Source organism: Aythya fuligula, chromosome 14 (genome assembly GCF_009819795.1).
Source record: "Aythya fuligula isolate bAytFul2 chromosome 14, bAytFul2.pri, whole genome shotgun sequence".
Taxonomy (NCBI): domain Eukaryota; kingdom Metazoa; phylum Chordata; class Aves; order Anseriformes; family Anatidae; genus Aythya; species Aythya fuligula.
Genome location: NC_045572.1, coordinates 5,351,902 through 5,378,901, shown reverse-complemented (window position 1 = coordinate 5,378,901; position 27,000 = coordinate 5,351,902). Strand labels below are relative to the sequence as shown.

Sequence of the window (27,000 nt, the reverse complement as noted above, 5' to 3'; positions counted from 1 at the left end):
ATGTGCAAGTCACAGCTCCAGCTGTATATACACAAGAACTTTCTGACATTTAGCAAATAAGCAAATCTCTAAGTGCTCTGTAAAAACACTATCTCCTCAAAGCCTATACAATGCCTCTTCTAACAGATGATGAGATTCAGACAGGCAGAGAGGATGAAAATGAACACATCAAGCCTAAGCCAAACCACATTTCCCATATTTCCAGAATGCATGTGGTGCAAGGAGGGATACTCCAAACACAGAAAAAATATCAAAAGCATTAGTATTTCTGAGTGCTTGTCCCAGGGACTGAGATAAATGAAATCACACTTCTTTATGGCTACAAAATCTTGTATCATTCATAATTGGGAAAAATTATGCTTAAATATCTGATGATGGTGTCTATTTTCAAATTAATTGCCTTTTTTTTTTTCTCCAGTATGATTTCCAGAGAATGATATAAGAGGCCTACATAATGTCTCTCTATTATTCTATTCCAGACTCTCAAAATCCCCTAGTAACCTCATGCTACTATAAAAGAGGCTGCTATAAACATGAAGGCTACCTTAAATTAAAGGTGAAGCTATCAAAAATAATTCTGCAGGCTGCTGGACTGTGATGAATTTGTTTCTGGCCTTACTGAATACAAAAATGCTGTTAAAAACAAACAGGACTAAAAACTCCATTGGGGTTTCTTATGTTATAAAAAATTAAATTGTTCATTAAAAATCATCCTAGAATGACTTAACAACAATGGTTGCTTTAGATGTTACCTTTGAGAGAACACTGAACAAGGAAAAAATTGAACAACAGTAAGAATTTTGAAAGGTAAATAACCAATAAATTACATTACACTTTTAGATTTTAAAAATTACTTCCTTTTGGATAGAGTATTTTTCATCCAGCCTTAAGTTTTACATTTCAAAAAGAAAAACATGTAGCAAGCTGTCTTGTATTTTTTCCCAACATATATCTTTTAAAACTTACTGTGCACTGAAAAGAAGAGAGAAAAAGCATCTAAACATGACTCAGCTTTGAGGAAGGAGCGGAAAACAAAGTCAACTTCACACCACTGTTAATGATTATGCTTAGGCATAAGGGGAAACCAATGCAGTTCAGCTTAGGATATATTATGACAAAAGGGCAATAAAAGGGGAGAGATTGTTAGAATCATCCAACCCCCAAAATTTTAAATCCATCTCTAGCTCCTCATACTATCTGCTGCTATGTGTTTCAACTTAATCTGCAGAGATTTCAGAAATACTATCTGGCTTATCCTCAACATCTCTCACATCTCTCATGATTTTGGAGAAAAAGACAAACACAAATATATATATATATATATAGAGAGAGAGAGAGAGAGAGAGAGAGACTAAATTAAACCACTTGGCCAATACCTATTGTTGAAGTTCACAAAACAACAAAATGGAAAGTGAGCATGATGCCAACTGACATCCAAATCAATGTACAAAAATTGTGAATTCATATTTGTCACTGAAAAAAATTCCACTTCAGACACTGATTTTTATTTTTTTTTTTCCAAAAAGAAAAAAGACCACAAACCAACAAACCAACAAAGTATCTTTCTTCCAAGATGTGGAACTGTGATAAAGTCAGCACTAGATTATTTTTTTGAAATTTCTTGTGATGGAATACAGCATTAGCATATTTAGAGTTAGGGCCAAGTTTTGCTATGACTAGTAAAATTAGTCATCAGAATTCTCTCTAATCTCTGAGCTCTTCACTATTTTCAGAAATCTCAAAGATGTAAGAAAGTTGCATTTGAAAAAAATCCTCCATCTTGTTGAGTTGTGAATCCAGGTATTAACGAGCAAGTTCGGATCTGGCCAAAACACAAGTACAACAACATTCTGATGCTCAGAAGTAAAAGGTAAACTACACTGATCGTGTTCTTGCTGAAAGCCCTCACAAAATGCTATTAGCCTAGCGTTTTGGTTATTTTTAAGCGCTTGGCCAGAATTATTTTCTGGCACACAGGAAAAGCAGAACACTACAACTACAACACACTGTCACTACAAAGAAAAAACATTTTTTATAAAGCAGACTAGTAAAATGGAAAATCAAGATGTCAAACTACAACTAAATGAATCTGAAAACCAGATCAAATATTCAACTTTTTCATCAAACTGCAGCTGCACTTCAGTCAGAAGAAGGGCAGAACCACCACAAATACACCTATACTCCTACAAAATCACTACTGCCCTTCACTACATGCTTTTTCAATTTACGCAGTTTCCTACAATCTCCACTCATCCTTAAAAACTGCATCCCTCTACACATAGCTTCAGTCATTAACCTAAAATACAAACCAAAATAATGTTTGACTCTTTCAAAGAGAGAGAGGAAAGGAAAGATTGAAGAAAAATTATAAGAAAAATATACTATTTCTTCTGGTCATTCTCTGCCTGGCTGACTAACTAAGCTGTCTGTGCACTTCTAAATACTCAGAAATGATTCTGAGATTAGAAAAGTAGTTTAACAATCACTGTTCAGAAGTACCTGCACAAAGCAGACTTCAAAAATCAAAATTTGCTTTAATGGTATAAAATAACCATAAAGAGTAATTAATGGAATTAATGATATCTATAGTCAGATTCACATACTCGAGTCATGAAGAGCATGAAATATGCACCATATTAGTAGCAGTGTTTAATCATAAGCATTAACCATCAAACAGTTAGTAGGTCACTTGCTTCAGCAACCACTGAATGAAGAGACTGGAACAAATCCACTGTGCTAATTAAGCAAAATAACCATGGCAAAAGGCTCTTCCTCAAGATTGATGAGCAGCTGCCCACAGAAGGAAAGGGAAGGAAGAGGCTGGATGCAAGGTCATGGAACCTTGGCAGAAATTCAAGTCCAGTAAATTTCTCCTACCAAAACTGTTACTAGTATTACAACAGATAAATTTAAGACTGGCATTTTTATATATATGTGTGTGTGTATATATATATATATATATATATATATTCATTTTTAGGAGTGACATAATTAATATATTAGAGGAATTTCTATAAAATAGATCATTAGAATTCTTCATACTTCAGTCAATGCAAAATAATGAGCAAAACAAAACCCATAAATATTTGTACTAGAAAAGTACAAGAGATTATATGCTGGATTTGGGACAATGCTATTTAAACATTTTAACTGGAAATGTTACGTTGACTTAGGAGACAAAGACACCTGTAAATTACTGAATTTCGTGAATTTGGGTTTTAAACACAAATATTTTAGCATTGCTATCTATATATATATATTTCAACTTTTTAATATGAACAACGGCATTGAAACTCTCATTATAACAATCCATACTAACCCCAGATCAGTGGATAATAAAGGTAACAGAAATGGTACAGAATTAAATATGCAATTTACAGATTAAGAAGTCAATAATCTATCTCACTTGCCTTCTATAGCCAAAGTAGAGAGCTCTTATAAAAACCTTACAGGCTTTCTACTTGTATTTAGAGTAGGGTTAGCTCCTATCTGAATTTAATTGGGTAACTATAACTTTAAAGTAGTCCATCTGCCTGGAGCATAGCAGCTGTGATGGGAAGTGGGGAATATTACTGCATTATTTGGATAAATTCTCAAATAAAACTGTAAAAAGCCTCCAGTAATTACTGGACAATATGAGAATTCATAACTTGGCACTGGAACTTAATTTGTAAAAACTATTTGACTTGTTTATTGTGTGCATTTGTTTAGAGTGAACAAGCATTACAGTGATTTAAGCTACTTGACAATTAATGTACATATTTGTTTCCTGTTACTTTATGGAACATTTTTCTCTGCATTGAAATCACATGATATTCTCATTTTTTTCTAAAGCTTAATAATAGAATAGCGTATTATTACTTTGCTAAAATTACTTTGCCAGAAAGTTACATAAGACTATATAAGCTTGCTATACCCCGTAATAAAGTATCTTTCCCACTACACTCATTACATCAATTCCTCTAAGTTAAATATAGTAAAGTTTGTGCAATGCTTAAAAAAAAAAAAAAAAAAAAAAAAAGTATACTAAGGTAATACAAGCAGTCATGGTAATTAAATCAGCAGTTGAACAGTGCCTTAAATTAAGACCATGCTAGGAAATTAGCCCCAATCTTAAGAATCTTTGTAATTCTGTAATCATAAAAGCAAATCCTATCAGATTATTAAAAATCCTAAATATATTTCCCATACTTAGCACAAATTTCTCCTCTTAACCCTATTCTATTCTATCAGACAGTTTTAGATTTAGCAGTCTAGCACTATTTGTTGCATAGTCTGAATGCGGGCCCAAACTATTGTAATGTAGGTAGGAGAAATCACATTTGAAGCGAAATCTATAACAGATTATTTGGGTGAGGAACAGAAACTACATCTGGAGTGAAAAAGTCTTGACTAAAACACATGCAATTTAAATGTACATAACTTGAACAAAACTACATACAGTATATACTCACCTCTGTTCTAACTCAGAAAGTCATGAGTCTAAATGTGTAACAAGGATTGCCAACAAAATTCTATAAAAGTAACAAATTTTAAGATGAAAATCTTAAAATGAAAATCTTAAGATAAAAATCTTGAAGTAACAAGATTACTTTTGGCCTATGTGATTCCTAGTTATATGTGAAGCAGTCTTCTTTTTTTCCTACTCTCTTGCCTTTATATTTTCTTACTTCAACCCTAATACATTGTAAGTGAATTAGTGATGCACTGTGATGCCTTTCCCATGCCATGTTGTGCCACGTATTAGCTGCTCAAGGCTTCATATTCCGAGAAGTAAACAATACTGTGTAACCCTCGAGTCACTGGAACATGCCACTGTTCAGCCTGCTACAGGGTGACTGCCTAGTTTAAAGGAATCTTCTATGTTACACCTAAGCACAAACTTATGAAAAAACCATCATCAACGCAGGAGATTTGGTCATAATCTGCATTTGCAGTGACAATTCACTATCACTTCAAGTTTCACTAATAATACCATTTTTATGTAACAGATACATAGAATTTGAAAGTAGTCAGTGCTCACTACACCTTAACCTATGAATGCTGTGTCTTTGTGGCAAACGAAGCTTCATAATTGAAATGGCAGCTGTGACAATTGGGTCAAAGCTTTATTTTTGGGACACAGAAACAATTAGTGGTTGTATTACAATTGGGAAAGGCTAAAACATTTGCAAGTAAAATTTTGATAACAGTCAGCTCATAATAAAATGTTCAATTTGACTTCTGTGCTTCCTAATTCTATTTTGTATGCAATACATCGTCATTATGAATATATAATTGATCTTATTTTTTTCTCAGAGCCATAAGTCTAAATGGTCACTCAAAATATTTAACATTTGCTTTTTTATGAGCTCTGGAGAAGTGACAAACCACAGTTTTAGAGTCCTGTTTCTTGCATGCAAATTGAGTGAAATGCTTTATATGCCTGTGCAGCCGATTTCAGTCCTGATCACCACAAATTGGATACTGTGAGGAAAAGATTTCATGTCCCAACAGGAAGTTCCATTTGCATTAATCTCATTTTAAAACATCAGAGTAACTTATTTTCTCTTAAGCAAGAATCATGCTCAGATATGAACACAAAAAATTAACAACTAAAAAAAAAAAAATTTAAATGCTGAGTTTAAAACTTGTCACCAAATTAAGTACTCAAATTTTTATTTTGCACTTCTTGTATACTTCATACATAACAAGACTTACTAGCCATTTGTTAAATCTGAAACAAGACTTAAATCTTAAAATCTAGATTTGGCCCCTGATTCAAACCTACACATGAGTACTGTTCACAACAAAATAAAATTATTACTCTGAATGTTTTCTTTCCATTTTTAGTTGTTTTGTGACATTTCATGTGAGGAAAACTTCAGGTGCTCCAAAAATTATAGGAAAAAAACAATCATTTTTTATACCAGGATCTCACTGCCAAAGTTATAAAACCATTGGAAATTAAGTGTTGTTAGAGGTAGCAGAAGAAAATTACATTTGGTAGTTTGTTCATCTACAACTGTTGTCTTCTTACTTTCAGGCAACATTTCGTATTAATGTGCATTTGCTGGTTATTCACACTGGACCACTCTTCAGATGTCAAAGTACTTACAGAACTTGACCAAATGACACAGTCCCTTGGATACAGTTGGCCTCATACTTACATGAATGGAAGTATCAACCACACAAAATAATGTCTCTCAGTGAACCCTACTGGATATTAGTTTTGCCTGCTCAGAAGTGGTTACATTTTGCTTAACTATACGGAAAGATGAGTTGCATCTGCAACATTAACAAATTTTCTGAAGAAAAATTCTTTCTAAAGAAAGCAATTCTGTTTGGTATTAATGGATGTAATTCCATCAGTAAAACTATGCATCAGAAATGAAAGTGCCCCAAAAAGTTATAAAGCCTGTTGTTTAGACAATATGCATGTAAGACATATGTAACAGACATAAAAAAGCTGCATCACTGATGGAGAGCTGACTGTCAAGTAAGAGCCATCAGGAAAGCCATAGACTCAAGCTGACCTTTACATTAGTTACCTATAAGCATAACTGTCTGCTTTGCTTCACAACACAAGGATTTCTGGATTCTCCAGCTACAAAAAAATCTTTCCTTAAATTTGATATTTAATATCTTTTTCTACTGTTTGGATTGATCAGCAATTAAACTTGAAAGAGTATCCCTAAAGAGAACATGTCAGCTAAATGGATATACAATAACAAGAAGAAGAACGAAAGGCTTAGTTTCTTCATTAGTAAGGTATTCGTTTCCATCTAAGGAATACAACCATAAAACAGAGCTCAAATGACAAATGAAATGGGTCGCAAAGAAACACATTATTTGCAGACTTTAAACTGTGATTTGGTGGCCCAGCAAAACATGAAAATGCGTCCAGTGCTGCTGAAGAGAAACAGTCTGGATTCAGTCGATTTTATGAGACAGCCACACCACCGCAGAAGCAAATCTCAGCAAGTTCGTTTCAAAGATGATGGGATGAACATGAAGACAGCAGGTGTCACTGAACTGGGTACTAATCCAGCCCAAGATATTGCATTAGTGACCAGAAATAAAGAAGTAGCTAGGCACCACAATTTTTTGCTACAGTCTCCATCTTTTCCCAAGGCTCAGAAAGGGCTTCAAAATATTGCCATACAAACATCTCCTAGCCTCAGGAAACACTTCCCTGTTTTTAGAAGAAAAAAACTGGCAGTAAGCAAATCATTAACAGAAATGCCAACCGAGGCTGAAAATTGCATCCAAGCAAATGGCAATCTTTCTGAGCAAGACATTATGTCTTCAGACCTCTGTTATTTAAGAATAACTAATCATTTGGAAGATGGATTTAGGAACAGTAAGGTAAATGGTCAGTTAAGTCAAAGACCATCAGAAGCACAAAGAAATGGACCTATCCATACAGATGATTTCTCTGTAACAGAAAAGACAACTGTTTCTACACAGGTGCCTGAATACATTTATGTGAATTTTCCACAAAACAGCAATACTTCCACGGATGCACCAGATACAACCGTGAATTTAAGTAATTCACTACATTCTTCTACTATCATAAATAGCAATGAGAACAACGAAAAGAGCATGCTGTCATCTGATTGTGAAAAAATAAACGCTTGCCTAAACCATTCTGCTAATTACAGTGAATGTAATCCTCATTCTGACTCTTTTGAAGGAGATAAAAGTGACTCTGAGCTGCTTGTAGTCAGCACAGATGCAAGCAGTCAGGAAACTACGCCATTATCACTTCCATCAAATCACAGCATATCTCCTTGTTCCCTCAGAGACCATCAACAAGCAGGAGAGCACAAAACAGGTTCCAGCTGTGTGACACTAACAAATGATGATCACGCAGTAATGTCATTGACCAGCAGTAATGCATCAAAATCTGTTTCTTCATGCAATACTGAAATTGAGAAAAATTCTCCCCCGTCTGACGTTTCCCAGTGTAACAGCTGTTTAGAAGGATTTCACATAAAGTCTTATCTGCCAAGGAATGAAACAGACCCACAAACCAACAAAGAGATTAGTGAAATAAATCAAATTCATCTGGCACATGGTGAACTATGTGCCCTACAAGGCAGGCTACAGTCTGTAGAGGAATCCTTGCTGTCGAACCAGGAGAAGATTAAAGTCCTTCTGAATGTAATTCAAGACCTTGAAAAATCCAGAGCCCTCAGTGAAGGGTACGGTGCATTTTAATATCGGTAATATATCAAAAATCTGAAGTAGATATTATCATTCTTTTAACCTTTTTTACTGAAACATCTTTCCCTGAAATATTCAAAGATGAGTTTACAAAGATGATCTCATTCAGTTTTTCCAATATTTAGGCCCCTACAGAAAAGCAAGTCTCTTTACAGCTTGGCTTTAATTAACACTGCCTTTAGTAAACTCAGTGTGAGAGACAGTTTATTAACTCTCTTTGTTATTTAGATTTATGGTGTCAGATACAATGCTACCTACACATGAAAGCTGGCAGCTTCCATCTAGCTAAACTCTCTACCTTGTGGAACAAAACCCAACAGTCTAATATACTAATGCAATACAACAAAACTACAGCAAGCCAGCTTTCTCTATCAAGGTCAGATATGCATTTAGTGCCAAGAGTCTTATTGCTAAAATAGTTTATATCAGCAAAAACATGTTCTGTTCAATAAATTAGTCCTATCTTCAAGAGCAAGCAAATATACTAGTGGCCAAAGCACAACATCTGCAGCCTGTTTTTGTTGGGGACTGCGTTGTTGGTTACATTTCATGATAGCACACACAAAATAGCTGCTTAAGGGGAATGTCTTTACAAGAAGAAAAGGCACAATGCCAGGTTACTTTCAAGATATTCAACGTGTAAGGAAAGTTTTGCAGGAGGTGGAGATTAGTGCTTAAAAGGGGTTAAAACTATGAATATACAGCATGAAGATTCTGAGCAAGAAATCTTTTAGGAATCTTAGATTTTAGAAAGACCACTTTCTGTACTGTCATTAAGAATGCACAATCTGTATTTATTTTTAGTAAACAGTGCCATGTCTATTAGCCAAAGCTGCAATGATTACATATGTAACTTACTTATGCATTATAAATAATAATCATACTACCCATGTAATTCACATCAGAAGACTGAAGAACTGAACTTTCATATGACAAAGTATAATTTTTGATATTTTTATGCTCAAAAAAGATTTTACAATGTCCTAATAATGCTTTACAAAGCATTACCAGCAGTTCCAACTTGCAATAAATATAGCTTTAAAACGTATCCTAGATATCTTTTATGATAATGTAGTACTTTCATCAAGTACTTTTAATCTTTGGGGAAAACAGCAAATAAACCTTTCAAAGAATCAAGAAAATCAAAGAATTCCTTTTTTTTTCCCCTTTAAAAACAAAACAAGACAAAACACTTTGAGGTCTAGGTTACCACACATTTACTTTCATACACAGCACAACTGGCTGAGTGTACTGGGTCTGGCTGGGAAGGTGTTTACTTTCCCCCCAGCAGCCCCTATACTGCACAAACTACAACACTCAGGCACCCAGATTTAATCATCTATGCATAATTGGTTTGTGCATAAAACAAAAACCTTCATTTTAGCATCAAATCATGTGTATCAATACTATTAACTGACTACAGTTAAGGAATACATGTGGTAATCTTCACTCCATTTTCTTGCACCAAGTTTGTAATAGCCTAGACACAGCTGACAGAATCCACAAACACACTGATAACAGGGAAAAAAAAAAAAAAAAAAAAAAAAAAGTTTACTTTAGAAGAACCACAAAGGGGGAAAAATATTCAAGTAGGTTCAAGTGCAAGCAGTCTAGTTTAAGCAGTCTAAACTACTTTTTTACTACTGCCACACAAATAGAGATCTTCAGGGATCACAGAATCATCTAAGTTGGAAGAGACCTCCAAGATCAGCTAGTCCAACCTCTGCCCTAACACTACCAAGTCCTCCTATTCCTACCCCTATGTATACATGATATATCATGTATGACAGAGTGGACAAGCTTCAATTAAGTTTGTGTGTCTAACCATTAAAAAGAATAGCCTGCTGTAAAGCATACATTCAGCATTCTGTTTTTTTCTGTTACCACATGGCTGAAAACAAATTTTTTGCCAAGTGTCCTGAAGTTTTTCAGAGATTCCATGATCAAGATCCATCCATTTTGCTAGAATCATCTAGCAAATACAGCAGCAAAACTCAACAAAGCAAGTGTTTCTGGAGGTAGCACAACAACCTATGTGAAAAGTCTCCCCTTTAACTCCAGGAAGAACCAGAAAATTATCTTGGTACCACCTCATTTGTTTTAATTCAAATAAAATGTATTTAATATAAACATTATTGCATTCTTGAGATGTAAGGAGACTTCAGATTGTTCCTAATACAAATCTCCCCACCTTACAACTTATTCACCTCTAGTCACTGTTAAGTCACTTACTTGTTTTCTTAACACTCTTCATTTGTTAGCTGTTAATGTTAAAAATCTGAACTGTTTATACTAAAGTGAGATGACATGAAAAGGGGAAAGAATGGAAAGCATATGGGTAGAAATCAAATTAATTCACTAAAAGCATAGATATACAAATATTTCAAAGTGAGTTTATAAGCAGCAACAGTATGATTAAGTGTGGGGGGTGGGTTTTGTAAAGGAACCTTGAATTACAGAATTTGGCACTGAAATTTTTAATAAGAACAATAGAAATGATTAACATAACTTTCTTCATGAGAGAATCATAGAACTATGTTAATATATTTACAAGTACGCATTACATGAAACTACTGTCTATTACAGGCGCAACTTTTTTCACACTGGTCAAGACCTCAACAACTGCAGCACCTGTCAGAACACCGCATGTATCATTTACAGGTACCGCACTTCTCTGCACAATTTCCTGTTGTCCGATTATCTCTCACAAATTTACAATACTGTGTTCTGTTCACAGATATAAAAGGTCTGTTTTTTACTATAAATAGAATTTTTAACCAAAGACCAAGGGGAATATGTGAAGGGTTGTTGTTTTAACCATTTCTCCCCCTCAAATACAGAATAATTAGGATTGGTGTTATCTGAAGTACTATACATCTGAGGCCTCAAATAGGAATTTCCACCAAAGTTTCACAGTGTTACTATTACCACCATGCTTTGAAAACCTTTGAAGCAGCTCCTGATGATGAAATGCCCTGTGTTACATTTTTCAAGCTGAGATTTCTGTAATAAATTTGGATTTTGGAAAAGATTAACACTGAGTTCTACAAATGCCAGTAAGCTACAGCTACAGTTCATGTTTATGTGCAAAATACAATAACCACCCCCACACTTCTCACTTCAGCAGATCAGCAGATGCTTATTTGTTTCTTTCTTCCTCCCTCACAATAAAAACAAAACCAAAAAACTTTGCTATACATACCACATTTTTATATGCTGTATTATTTCAACATTTATTAAAAGGAACAAAACAAACAAACCAAAAAAAAAAAAAAAAGGAGAAAAAAAAATCAAAACCTTAGTGGAAAATGAACTTGACAGAAACAAGTGTTGGAGTCATTAATTATGACCCAGCATAATTAATGAATAAACTTGACTTGAAAGATCTCCTAGAAAATTTGGATCCCTTCAAAGATATTAATATGTTCCTGAGATTTTACATATATACATCTTTACATTTACAAGAATAATAATAAAAAAAAAAGGGTAGGAGACTCTTTTACAGAGAAAAGTTTCTCTTCATTTCGAAGAGTATGGCAGACCATTAGCTTTGCCAGCTTGTAAGTACTATGCCTTTAAAATATTCTTTTAAAAATGGAAATAAGACATAGACTATACCCATAGGAATGTGGTTTTCACACCACATTTTCTACTTATGCCAAATATATTAAACAGATTTATGTACTTGTTCTGTAAAGTCAGGGTTGGACAAAGCATTGGAAATTATCGCCCAACATATAACTCAATTGAGAACTGATGTCCTAAACCTCTCGTAATGAATTGAATATTTATCCTTCTGAAAGCACTTGACATCACAAATTAAATCACACATCTCCTCTGAGATAAAAATTGCTAGTCTTCTCCACAGTACATTGGTTACTGCAGGAAGTTACATGAATTATGCAAAACCATGGACTCAGTCTCTACAAAAAGGAAAACCTGGAACCATAAAGATTTCCTTTACATAGTCACCGCCTCTGAACAACCACTGAACAATCTCTGACCCTTTACCACAGGATATCTTCTCTCTTTGGAAGAAGAAACTAAGATGCTTACCCTCCCTTTCAGTTTACCTAGTTCTAATACAGGAGAGATTGTGAGCAAAAAGCACAAGTATTTGAAATAAAGGACAGAAGAAACAGATAAACATTGATGTGCCTTTTGGTTTACTAGGTAGTTCTCGATGTTAAGGTTGCCTAGAGGTTTACACTGCAATAGTTAGCAGAATACATACAAGAATACAGTTCCTGTTCTGAACAATTACTAGCGTTAAGAGACAAAACAGAAGACAGCAAGGAAACTTAATTGTTTCCACTCTTACAGAGATATCCCACAAGAGGCCATTATAAAAGGACTTCTGAGTAACTAGTATTCATTGTAAGTTCATTACAGATCCATTGGAAAACATTCTGAAGGAAGCAACTGTGCTCGTCAGTTTTTGTTCTAGACAGACCCATGTAATTCCTGTTTCATGTAGCCAAAAAGATCGGTGCATGTATTTTTTCTATCCATGTAGCATCACTATTGTCATTAAATATGGAACTGTTTCACCTTCCTCCCTTTTCCTGCTTTTCAAGAACCTAAGTCAGTAGTGAGTCAAACACAGCAGAGTGATGTGTTAGTGTCACTGAATCATCTTCATCACTTATCCTTTATCACCTAATCAGCAGGGTTATGTGAAGTGACTTGGGAATTGCATTCTAGACTCTATGACACATATTTGTATTATAATAAACAAATAAATATAGCAAATTAAAACAAGTAGTTATATCAGAATACAAGGACTAAGTATTAAATTGAGACCGAATTGATCTCTTGCCTCTAGAGACTTACCCCTCCAACATTAAATTTGAAACTTTGAAGAAGGGAAGAGAAAAGAAACATGAACAGAGGCACTCCTTAAGTATAAAAGGAGTACATCTCCAGTGTTCCTGATTTACGACTGAGGAGTACTAACTTGCAGTTTTAGCCCTAAGAGGATAAAATGGAAGACATGTCAAATTTGTTGTTTACATCACTTTCTTCTATACCTTATATTTATTATGTATTACTCTTTGTCCAAGAGATCCTTAGCCAATTCTGCTAAATTAGAATAATGATATTGCTTTGTTTGACAACTGAGTTACTTTATTTCATTAAAAAGAAAAAAAAAAAAAAAAAGAAAGAAAAAAAAAACCAACAGAAACAAACAAAAAAACATTAATTGTAAGAGCAACAAGCTTCTAGTTAAATTTAACTTACAATTCAGCACTGTTTATACATTTAGATGCACATACACACACTTACAATTAATAGTGTGTTTTAAAAATATGCATGTTAACAAATTTTAGACATTTCTCCTACTCAGTACCCAAAGCAGGATCAGAGCCTACATGTGACATCCCAGCATTCCTCAGATAGTAATTTTTTCCTCAAAAAAATGCTTGTTTTATGGAAAAAAAAAAAGCAAACAGCTTCTTCCTGCACTCCATTCCTCCTGCAAAAGCCTCCACTTCAGATAGTGCCAATACAAATCCCATTTACCTGACAAGAAAAGGTGTTTGAAATAAGGGATAGACATGCAGCATCGCTTCTTCTCATTTCTTTGTTTTTGCTTAACTGTACTGGTTGCATCAGACTCATAATTTTCCACACTGATTCTTTTGAATCTTACCTTTATTTCTGTGCACAGAGTTACTCTTATCATCTTAGCTCTTATTTGACATCAATAAATTATGACATTTCATACAGAAAATGAGAGTTGCCTTCTACTATCTACTTCCCTGTTAACTCATACCACCTATCTCAAAGGCATGTCTTTTCTTTTTTGGTCCCAAGTGGAGAAAAACTTCTCACGTTCAGCAAGTTAATTATATGAGAGTTTTGAATTCATGCCAAATATATGAGTGAATTAGATCACAGAATCAAAATCTAACCATTGAATAAAATGCATTGAAAGGTCATCCAAGTACATTTCACTTCTTCTCCCTTGATTTTTGGCCCATTTTTTTTTCACAATGCTGGAGTTCTTATATCATGTAAAGAAAGGGAATTCCCTTAGAAAAGGTAAATAAATCAACTTATTTTCAAGGCTGCAACCTCTACTGCCTTTTAACCAGGCTCTGATATTGAATAATGCCAAGTTATTCTAACAAAGTAAGCACCTTTTCCACACATTTTTTAAAGAGGGAATTTCTCATCTCTCTTCATTTTCTTATAGCGTAGAATATGACTTCAGACAACAAGAAGGAAGATTTCATCAGATTTTGCAAAGACTGGAACATGAAGAGCAAAATCCAGCTTCAGCTTCACCTCAAAAACTATCATCTGATCATCCAGTTCCCGAGAAAAAGGAGTTAAGAAGAAAAACAAAAAAGGTGAAGAAAAAATGTTTCTGGTGGATTTGACTTCCTTACAGACCTTATATGGAAAAACTATTTTTATTTATTTATTTATTTTTACATTTCAAAAAGCACTAGAACAGAAGGAAGTTTGACAGCACACATCTGAAAACATGGCTTTATGAATTCACAACACTACAGAACATTTGTTTGATAAATAAGAACTGAATTTACTTATTAAACCATCTCGCTGAATAAAGACGCATGAAGAGACTATTTTTTGAAAAGGAATTGTAAGATTTTCTTTTTTTCCCCAATGACACTTTCATATGCTATAACAAAGACTTTTTTTTTTTTAAATAAGGTTTAAATTTCAACTTTAAAAAGACAATGTTAGTCAAACGTACAATCTTCATTTCCTATTTATAAGCAACATGAACTAAATGGAAAGAACTTTATGGATCTTTAAACAAACTGCATAATCAAGAGCAAGTACAGGGGAATTTACATTGTTCAAAAAAAAAAAAATCTTCTCCCCAAAGGGGATAATTATAGTCATTTCACATCCTCACTGACATGTATTTATTGTTTTGTCCTTTTATCGGTTCATTTTAAAGAGCAATCATTTAGAAGTTTGTCATTTAATAGACTTCTCTGGAAAGAATCTTAAAAACATACATTAAAAAAAAGGGGGAATACCTTACTAATTCTAGTCTTAATTCCCTTCTCAAAGGAGGTCTAATTAGATGCATTTAAATTTCAGGTATCGTCAAAGACAGAGAATTCAAAACATCCAAGGGCGACCTTTTCCAAAATTTGACCACCTCCACAATGAAAAAGTTTTCCCTAACATCTGATCAGAATTTGAAATGACTTGTAATTGTTATGTCTTGCCCTATCCCAACACACTTTTACTTCGGCAAGAATTAGACAGACTATAAGACCTTTCTCCTAAGCTTTCACTTCCTGAAGACTGAACAAACCCAATTTTTACAGCCTGTCTCCATGTGCCATACACTGCAGCACTGCAGCCCACAGTCTGGGCACCCTGGTGGTCTCCCTCTGGACCATGCTCCAGTATGTTCATGCTGTACAGCAACACTGACCCTGTGCCACTACACATTTAAGATCTATACCACTATATCAAAATATCTTTTTTTTTTTTTTTTTTTTCCCCTCATTAAGAAGAGTAAATGAGTTCATACTGGCCTACAGAATACAAAATCAGTTATAAAAAATAACATTTAACAAAATAATCTGTACTGCATAAATTTTCTTAAAAGTTACTCCGGTTGATTAGTTCAAATGGTGCCATGATATTGCAAGAGTTGGACTTGATGATCCTTAAGGGTCCCTTCCAACTCAGGATATTCTATGATTCTATGATTCTACGATATTAAATACATTAACCCTTAGATCCTCATTTTTTAAAACAAAATGTATTTGTAATGTATTATTATACTTCTGTGTTCCACCAGTTCTTAGGGTTAGCTATACATCTGAAGACACCTTAAAAACAATTTTGTACTGATGTCAGAAAAGACCAGAAATGACAAAAACTGGTCATCATTTACAAGTCAGTAGGCTATGTTGCTGGTCTTAATTTCCCAAGGTTATAAAGGGTGACAGTTTTAAAAAACATGATACGTACAGTCAGTATGGAAATGACAGGTAGAAAATTATCATTACTTCAAAGGCTTTTAAGAAGAAAAGCTGTACATGAAATTTTACTAGCAACAAGTATTCCTTTAGTGAGCCAGGATAGCTCTTCAATAACAATTTGTGAATATAATAGAGATTAGAATTAAATTACATAAGAGCATGTCCTTACATCACACTCAAATACACATACTGCTTATGCTGGCATTCCAACAGCATTCCTATTTTGCATTAGTGTAATTGATATACTGAAGGATCTATTAGTGTGCAAAGGTTTCTTGTGTATTAAAATATCATCTTAAGATGAATATCATTCTGGGGCAAAGGCATAATAATAAGTAATACCAGCAGGAGTAATACTAACAAAATCAGTACTGTTTTTTTTCTGTAGTGAGCTAATTTTCAATAACATGTTACTGTATGAAACATCTTATTGTCTTTCTCCTTGCCAAATAATAAGCACCAAACAAAGCTCATTTTAAGCTGCCTGATTTTGTTTTGGCTTGCAGAAATATGAGGCCTTTAATAAAGGCATCAAGAAATCCAAATTAGTGAATTTAAACAAACCATGGTATTTTGGTTTGCTACATAACAAAAATCAATTCTTGTAGTCAGTAAAACTATAGAAGTATGAAAATATCCTATTTACTTCGAGAAAGTCTATCCAAAAAAAGTTCTAGTAAGGCTCTACGTCTTTCTTATGATCTGAACAAACATCAATACTTCTAAAAAACTGAAATATACTTATTTAAATGGTTACTACTTTTTGTACTTTAGTGTCTGATCTTGGAATTCAGAACTGTACACAATTGTTAATCCTTAATGAAAAGAATGTGAACAGGACTCCTCCATCATCTGGCTTGCAGAAGCTCTGACTACCAGGAACAAAAAAATACAACTTAACCAAAAATGAAGTAAAAGTATGCCAGAAGTTACTCATACAACAGAATAAGTATCAAATTTTCACAATAAAACCAAACATACCAAATAAATTTTTATAGCCAGTCTTCTCCACAGTATGTTACAAAAACAGGCTTTCTATTTAAAATTTTGAAGACATTGGAGCAAAAGGATATTTGTTATATTAAAAAGTAACAATATAAGACATCAGCCACAGTATGTATCAGCCACTGTAAGAAGGTAAGATTGCTTAGTTGGTTTATGTTTTGTTTAAATTTAACATAGATATGTTTGTCCTAGCCCCACAAAATATGTAAAAAATTATATATTCACAAGACATAACTGGAGCATCTGAACTACGTGAAAATGTAATGTCAATTTTTATTTAAAATATTTCAATAATGAATTATTAATTGATATACATAATAAAGTTAGATACACACTACACAACTGTATGATGTAAGGATTAGAAAACCAATTTAAATGGACAGATAATTAGCAAATAATGGTACCAGCTAAAATAATTTTTCTGAATTAGAAAATTATATTGCAATGCCTGAAACTCCTTAGCTCCCTAAGTAAGAATTAAATGTTAAAAAACACATATGAATGCTCTTAAAAACAGAACAACAACAACAACAAAAAAAACCACCACAGCTACTTGATAGCTCTTACACATAAAATGCTGTAGGCTTCTCTGAAAAACATGTATTTGACAACTACAGTGTGCTATTTATAAAATATTGTACAGCAAATAGGCTGACTCCATTAAAAAGGAATTTCAAATAAAGTAATTTCAGAATATGCTAACTTTCTTTAAAAGTACAGAATGTATGAAAAGAGTAATGATTGCTGTCATGTATCAGCAGGTCATACAAGGTTCACTGTAGCTCTTCTGAAAAAGTCACAATACTTAGCAATTATGCTATCTTAGATACAGATTATCTTCATAAAGAAATGTATATAAAATATAAATTGTATACATTTTAAAGTTATTTAGTTTTTATTTTTCAATAAAATTAGATTTTTCTTAAGTTTCAGAAGTTGATTAACAACGAACAGTATTTAGATTACAATGGAAGTGAATAATTAATTGTTCTTTAGAAAGGAAAAATAACTGTGAAATGAGTGAATGGTTCTTTCGTGAGATCATTCTGCAGTTTTTATGGTAGAGAAAGTTTCTCAATCTAAAAACTGAATAAAAAAAGTTTTTAGCTAGTCTATCTGGACACGATGAATTTTCCAACCATGTCAACTCCTCAGAATGGTTCCTCTAGTCATTATTTCCCCAAATAGTATAGTTTTCGCAAGAGTGTCCTATCTAGAGTAGCTCTGGTTAACAGCTACAGGCTTTTCACTTTTTCCTTTTTCTTTTTTTTTTTTTTTTTTGAAGAGATACTAATTTTCCCTCAAAATATTAGTTGTCCTTTATGTCCAGAAAGATAACTTCTAATCTTGCCTATCACTGAAAAATAATAATTAAGAATCTCCACCTGGTGTCTTTACAGCAAAGTCATGATTTGTAGAATATTTTATACTGATACTGTCAAAAAACTTTTCTATACAGAAAAGTCGTTATACACAGAAAAGTTGTTTGACAGTATCAGTATAGTAAAGTCGTTTTCTACATCCTCTTGACCATGTTAAACTGACAACGTGAACAAAAGTCCAGTTTGGGAGTACCTAAGGAGACCTTTAAAAAGTGTACTGTGCATTTACAGTATTTTTGGTTACATAAACCAAATGGTACAGAAAACAACTAATTTCCTATTCTACATACTACTATACATTTTACTTGCATAATTACTGAAGTAGAACTTGATTGAAACACTATGTCTTTTAACAGCCTAAATCCGTGTAGAGACTCAGATCATGAAGAACTAATCTCACAACAATAATCTTGTCCTTCCTTATTACAAGTTTAGAAGCACTTCAAGAACAAACACTCGAGAGTTTTATTTATTTGTTTGTTTTACTAGTGGAAATAACCAAGACAGTGTTAAGGCCTTTAGTTGCCAAACATCACAATGAAACCTTCAGTGGCATTTGTCTTCTCTGCCATAGCTACAGATAGCCAAATTACTTTTCCATTCCCACCAACTTCTCCTGAAGAGATCTTGTCCTTTTTAGCCTGACCCTTTCCAGTAATTACACCAACAAAGCTTGCAGCATGTTGTTACCAGCTGAGCACAAGGCAGAGTCTTCCCCTAGGTTCAAATGGCATTGTAGCAAGCAAAGATCAAGGCAAGCTCTAAGCCAAAACCCCTTAACTCCCTGTCTGCTAACAACCTAGAAGATTATGAAAACCTTATCCCTGCCAGAAGACAGAACACTCAGGCAAATTGAATCCAGTACTCTAATCAGCTGCAGAGCATTTAAACTCCCGAAGAATCTGAGGTCTTTTATACTGTAACCATTATTCTCAATATTAGCAAGATGGTATTGGCATTGTTTTTCACACAATAAGCGCTATTTTCAAATTGTGGAAAATTACACAGCAGAAAATTAAAACACTTGCAATATTCAGAAACACAGCAACAGATCAAAGAATCTGGAGCAGCCTTCTGTTCCCTAAGAGTTGTAGTCCAATTTGAAACATCACTCTGATCCATAAAACATCAGGTGCAAATTAATACTAAAACCAGAAGACTGACTGCAGCTATCCCACATCCCACCTTTATTTGCAGAGCTCATCATACTTTTAGAAACTTGAGCTCACCTAAGCATTCTGCAGAAAGCCACACTTCCTGACTATTTCATTTAAGTTTTGCCATTTCAAGAGCTTTTAAAGCTTATGTGCAAAATTAAGAGACTGCACTAGAAGTACTACACAGAATATGACATGAGCTTGTTTTGCTCATTTTTGTTTATGAATGTAGAAGAATAATTTGTTCATTACAATTTCTTCATATGTAAAACATTGTCCTGTTGAGAGGTCTTGCCTCAGCTCCAGAAAACTACTTGAAATTTTGCTTCAAAAAATCTCTAAAATGCCCAGTACACACATACACACAGATGATGAGCATTATTAACATTCAGACATCCAAATTTCAAAAGTCACGATTGATTTGATCTTTTTAAATAAAATATATGAACAAATCACAGGAGAAAAAACAACAACAACAACAGCAAAAAAACAGATTTAATCTGACTGTAAGCAGCTTGTTTCCTACTGTTTCATGACAATTAAGATACTTATTATAGGATAATGAGAAGTTTCATTTTACTTCCTCATCTACTATTCACAGTATCCAGAAATACTCCTTAGTAGATTGTTTATATCATCCATATAACTCTTATGACACTTTCTTTGTAAGTACAGAAAGCGTTTTCAAACACTGTAGATAACTGACAAGCTCATTGCGCCTTCATTCAAAACCTCTTCCAGTTATGACCACACATACTTACTAGAGAATTGCACACACACCAGAACAGAAGTCTGATGCACAGGTAATAATATTTCTGAAATTTTCAGATCTACTACTAGAATATTTGAAGCAACCACTGGCAAGACCATTCAAACCATTCAAATTGTCTTCTGAAGAATGAGGTTATTAGGAGGCTGATTATTTGGAGACAACCATGCTCTAACTGGATCAAAAACTTATTTTAATTTTCCAGAACAAGGCAATACAGTACCCTTCCAAAGACATGCAATGTACTTCTTGTGGTTGAAACAATCAAATAAATGTTGTTCATGATTTTACAGAATAATGTAGTTCTCTAAGACTAAAAAATAATACACATTTTCTCTTAAGTGCATAGTCTGAAGGACAAGTTCCATAGTTCCTTCTGAACACAAATGACTTGCATTCTCAGAAAGAGTCCAAGTCCAGAGAAGAGTCTGTGAGATAGCATACTTAAATCTGAATAAATTGCAGAATCTGTCCTTGAATTCAACTTTTAAGCCACAGCATAACCACAAAAATCTTGGGCATGTGCTTGTTTCAAGCATATGCCCAGATATTTCCCCTGTGCGCATAAGGCATCAACTTCCTCCTACAGAAACAGCCAAGAATGGCAATCGTTTCACAAGCAACTCAAGCTCACCAAAAAAGTAAACGATGTGGAAAAACTAGAAGAAACAGAGCAACCAATTAGATTATTTACATAAGACAGCAATTAACTTTAGATGTAGGGGATTTTGTTTGCTTGCATTTTGTTTTTATTAGTTGTTGTTTTAAAAAGCACAAATCTCACTTGCTGTGTTCAACTAAACATTGAAAAACACTATGGCAGCACAGTCGAATGAAATAAAAAGAGTAAAGCTCTTAATTTTCAATCTATAAATGTGCACAAGCAAGGTCTCTGAAAATATTGTATTTGCATTTTTACAGGATAACGATGAAATGAGTTTCAAAGCACTAAAAATACTTTAAAATATTACTCACAATTAAGGGATCATCTCGTCTCATTGTAATAACAGTTCTGTTCACTGTGCGTAATAACTGTACCATTATTTCTTGAATATGGTGATAAGTTGATGCCTGTAAATGAAAAAATGTATATTTTGTATTAAATCTATACCTCTTGTAAAAGACAAAAAAAAAAATTGATTTCCATGTTGAAAACTGTTTAATTTAACCACCCTGTTGAAAGAACAATACTAATTCTTCTTGCTTGCACTGCTCAATTATTCCAGTAATTTCCACTTGGCAGACACCAGTAATAGTTCTATGCATCCCATACCTGTTTTTTTGTTTCAGATCGACACTGCCCATCTCTTAGTCAAGGAACTTGTTTCTTTTCCCAATAAGTAGACTATAATTTAATAGCAACACACTGGCAGCAGATGACTGAGGTGAATTGAATCACAGCTCTCCACATCTGTCAGTGGTCCTCGGCATTGTTTGGACATGAAAAATATTCTTAGCTTAAGGTCAGAAAGTATGTAATTATTAGTGGAAAATGTTATCTTCACTTCACTTTGCAGCTCTGTGAGGACAGAAAGTGGTCTGCTCTTTGTCCCTACTGCCAAATTACTGGTTTAGTTGAGTCAACTGAGAGTACATTAGAGACCCATCAGGTGTCAGCACCATGGTGTGAGTGAACTTTGAAGCCCAATGGCAAATAATCACCGACTTGGTTCAAATGATCAGTACTACCCACATGTTGCTTGGAAAAGGATATTAGGTGATTTACTTTAAAACATTGAGTAGGGGAGTACAGCCTTATACCTACCAACTTCACCGTGCTTACTCTGCTCACTAGACAACTTTAGAAATTAGCATGTGATATAACTGAGGAAAGAAAAGCTCTAAAGAAATTTCTGCTCAGACGAATAAAAAGTTAGTATACACCAAACAAGGCGCCTCTTTTAACATCATGTGTAGCCCAGATGGACAGCCACAGACACCACTGGGGTACAATATGTAAAGTGTCTGAGCTCCAATACCACCCCAGAAGAAGCTGCTTCTGAATTCATGCAATATGACTTTCCTCATACCTGGAAGTAAGACTAAATGGGGACAGTGTGTCCTTTCACTTATATTGTATATTGTATTTTGTGTCCTTTCACTGTGACACATTCAAGCCTGTCACAGCATTTAAAAAGTTTCTAGATAGTACCTACAATGTATTCACATAAAAAAAAAAAAAGTATTATATCATACAGTATGTTGGGGCTATGTATTTTAAAACACTGGAAATATCAGAGTGAAATTAAAACCTGCAGTGTATTTCTCCCCAAATCAACTCTAAAAATTAATCAAACATTGTTCTTGTTTCTGTTGCCTTTAATATTATTATTTACCAGAAGAAAAAAAAAAAAAAGAGATAAAATTGCATTTTTGCCCAGTAAAACATAGCTGCTGGCTGTTAGAGAAAAGAAATGTATATATATATATATATATATATATATATATATATATATATACATAAAAGACTTTGGTTGATATATATATATATAGAGAGAGAGAGACTTTATATATAAACTTTTATATATCAACCGAAGTCTTTTATCCTCCGTGTTGCACAAAAATGGTCTTGGTCATCTCAGAGTCTTGGGCTCATGAGTAATTAGATACTATCAGGTATAAAACCAAGTTATTTACAGTGTTTCCAACATGAAACTACCTTCTTTTTCTGTAAGATCTCACATTGAGGTGTCCCACACTGATCTTGTATAGTTATGTATTACATACACTAAAACAGGAACCAGCATATGTCAACAGATTTTGAAAATGAAGTAGGAGGGTGCTAGGAGCCACAATATTATTTCAAGACAAGCATCTACAACATGCAGTGAGCTCTAACTTAAAATTCACTGAAGCAACATAGCTTAGTCCTCCTGATGAAATGTATCAGCACAATTGATCTCTAAATAGCAAAAGGAAAATCCAGCCTTGAGGCTGGGTTATTGAACAGTTGGAAGCCCTTGGCATCAGAGTATCTTCAAAAGCATTTCACTATTTCACTTTTTGGATTTATTTTTTTTATACAGTTAAAAAGCAGTTTGAAATATTCTCTGTATAACAGTACAAGTTGTATTGGACTAACATGCCACACAAGCTACTTTTACCATCTCAAGTATTTCTGTTTCTGAAGACTGTATTAATGCATTACAAATGCATTTAGCTGGATCACAGATTCTTCACTACCATTTCACATTATGACGATGCAACTGAGAATTAGGGGCAGAGCATAAAGGACAAGAAAAATAAAGGATATCAACTCACGAGAAGCTGGAAAAAGGAAAAAAGCAGACAGACCATAACAAGAGTGAGGAAGAAAAGAAAAAAAAAAAAAAAAGAAAAAAGAAAAAACAGGAAAGAAAAATGCCACCAAGGTGCATGAAATAGTGTAATTTCTTGGACGGGGAAACATATAGATAAGGTTTGACCTTACCGCTGCCTTTAGAGCCTAAACACCACCACCTCATCAAATCCTGCTCTTCCACTGGAAACGTTAATGAAAACTACTGAAAAAAATACCCTATTCCAATCAAGTATGGTCATTATCAGAATTTATACGTTGTCTACTTAACAAATATAACTTACGCTTAGTGAGAAAAATGGAGGAAATTAGCAAAAAAATGGAGGAAACAGCCAACTTTAGTACACAGACATGGAGATGTTTGAGAGCTGTGCAGTGAAAACCATTTTCTTGCTACAAGTACTTGCTGTTTTCAGTGATATTTCATGTTTCTGTCAACAGCATCCTGTTTGTTCTTTGAACTTGAATGCTTTCCATACTCGCTAGCACTGTTGTGATATAAAACATAATTTCCAGGAAATAATTAGGATGTGTTTAACTACACTCTGAATAAGTTTCTGACGCATCATCAAAGCCTACTCCTGATGAATGCAGTTTTACTTACGAAGGTCTAAACAGTTTTTCTGTTTTGTTTTCAAACCTTTTTGTTGTACATTTTTCTTGAACTCTAACAATAATGACAGATTTTGTGTACTTCACTCCAAAAGCAGTTTGCCACCCTTTCTTTCAGTATTGTATTTATTAAATAATTCCAAGGTTTGCTTTGAAGTGTAGAACATTTGTTACCCTTGTGCATGGGGGTACCAGTTAAAAGTTAGCATATTGTTTCAAATGTTCTCAATGGTTGAAGAAAGGCATCCTAGTACAGCGGGAGATTGGGGGGGGGGGGGGGCTATGGCTCGTCACCCGTCATAAAACGTATAACAGTAGAGGAAAGGCAAAGCAACCTGGAGTACAACACAGGTTTATATAATTATACACCCTGCACCTGCATGTTTGTTTCCTAAATCAATTGGAACCCTGCTAAAAATGAAGACATAATGTTAAGACCATATATAACTCAACCTAACTCCCGTACAGTAGTCATCAGGAGCTGCAGGAGGAACCACATCAATCTAGAGGCTCACTCCTCTTGTGAAGCATTCCTTGCTAATGCAGACATCACCTTAATAGCCTACACAGCCAAGTGGCTGGCTGAATATTATCAGTACATAAAAAATATTAATAAAATAAAAATGCAGGCTTGCAAAAATCCTAACTTAAACCACAGCACCTTTTCATGTAAAAAAAAATAACTTCAATGCAAAGATTTTATAATCTAGCTTCACTTTCTTCCACATTTCAGCATATGCTGTACCATTATTATTAATAATAATTCAGAACATTACATAATGGTTTTAACATTTAGCCTTGACTCCATTGTTAAAGATAAGTTCTATTCTGAATTCAGAAGTAGTGTATCACATATCTTTCCTGGAAAGAAAATACAACATATGCTCAAGCATGCAAAAGTCTTTGAATTTTCAGAGAAATGTAAGGACATAAATTAGAATGGTTTCTTTTTGAAACAGAGTATGCCTTTCCTCTTGATCATCTAAGAAACAATTAAGGATTCAATATTGACATTTCATATATTGCCTAAGTGCAAGATTTCAGCTTTTATTTTAACTAAGATTTTCTAGTTTGAGAAGACAGTTTAGTAACTCACTATAGACAACGTGTTTCCACAGATCAGATTTCACTTCACATGGGTGACATACTTTCCAGGGAAACCTGGAAAACTCACCATTTGACTGCAGTCTATTTGGTTAAATCCAAATTCAGAAGCCAAATTAACATACTTGTACCTTACATAAATGTTGCTTTAGAAAACAAGAATTGTATTATTCCATTTAATGGTCATCAAAAACGTGCTTGACTTATGTGTTGAAAAGGATTTGCTGAGTGCCCAAGGAATAAAACAGTCAAAGCTCATTCAGGTTATTCCAGGCAGCAGCAGGAAGTTTTCTTACAGAGTTCAACTACCTTCAGATGCATTGATAGGATGGGTGATGGTACACTCAAGTTGGTTAATAGAAAATCCAAACCAAACAAAATCTCACTTTCTAAAAACATCTGTGCAGGGTAATAACAGTTATTGTTGGAAATAACTTTCATGTTCTATTTAAACTTCCACAGGGTGGGACAAAAATTAGAACAAGTCTGTTGTCTCAGAGTCAACTGTGTACCTTAGAGTACAATAGAGATACCAGTTATTTGGACAGGGAAAAAAATGAACTAACTGAGCAACTCCTCCAGAATTATAAAACTAAACAATCTCTGTTTGAGACACCCACTTGAGTTCTCTCTTTGGTCAATTTGTTTCAGCTGTACCAGCTGCGTCCCCTCCCAAACTGTTGCCCAACCCTAACCTACTCTCCCTTACAATAATGACAAACAGAGAAGGCCTTAACACTGTGCAAGCACTATTAAAGAAAAAAACAACAATGAAAATTTTAGTTATCAACACTGTTTTGGTATCAAATCTAAAACATAGTGCATCATATGAGCTGTCATAAAGAAAATGAACTCTACCCCAGCCAGACCCTATGTACTGTCTTAAGCATCCAGTTCTGTGACGTCTATACAATTCTGAGGTGTTTCCAGACTTGTTTGCTAACATAATCAACAGCTTAAAATGCAGCTGACAATTACTGACTTTGTGAACAAAATAGGAAACAATGATGCATCTCACTTCAACCTGTAGCCTCAACCAAGATTTTACCTCAGATTCCAAGAGAAGTTTACATTTAATCATGTAATCATTAAAAAAAAAAATAAGGTTCTGATGCAGTAAATATTAAACTATAGGATACATGTCAGATTAAAGACAAAGTCACCTTTTGAAAGACTGTCAGACTGCACACATTGAAGTTGTTGGAAAGGGGGAAAATACACTATTTTAATTAAATTAGAAGCAAGAAGTCACAGATTTCACCATGATCTTTAGCAGTGGTTCATGTCCTGCAGTTCTGAGCCACAACTGTATTTTACAGGTGATGAAAGCACTTGCACACTGAAGCTATGAAGCTGATTTTAGAAATGATTCAGTCAAAACAATGTCATCTATGTCCAAAAACTGTTTACTATAGAGACAATTGAAAACCAAACTTAAGTATCTCACCCAGATCCCTAACACTGTCTATTCAGAAAAATATAG

At 34.1% G+C, this 27,000-nt stretch overlaps 2 protein-coding genes across 3 annotated transcripts in view; one reads left to right on the top strand and one right to left on the bottom strand.

The window, feature by feature from the left end:
* The window catches only part of INSYN2B (inhibitory synaptic factor family member 2B), a 35,207-nt gene extending 20,350 nt beyond the window's left edge, over positions 1-14,857 (top strand). The window contains exons 2-4 of one of the 2 annotated variants that reach the window (XM_032196785.1): positions 6,026-8,186; positions 10,795-10,869; positions 14,408-14,857. In XM_032196785.1, coding sequence (XP_032052676.1) covers positions 6,796-8,186; positions 10,795-10,869; positions 14,408-14,594 — 1,653 coding nt within the window. In that variant the 5' untranslated portion in view covers positions 6,026-6,795 and the 3' untranslated portion in view covers positions 14,595-14,857. Of the gene's footprint in view, positions 1-6,025; positions 8,208-10,794; positions 10,870-14,407 lie in introns of those variants that run through there. The other variant, XM_032196786.1, reaches the window with a different exon arrangement.
* The window catches only part of DOCK2 (dedicator of cytokinesis 2), a 187,729-nt gene that overhangs the window by 92,762 nt on the left and 67,967 nt on the right, over positions 1-27,000 (bottom strand). The window contains exon 27 of the mRNA XM_032196787.1: positions 21,479-21,574. Coding sequence (XP_032052678.1) covers positions 21,479-21,574 — 96 coding nt within the window. The remainder of the gene's footprint in view (positions 1-21,478; positions 21,575-27,000) is intronic.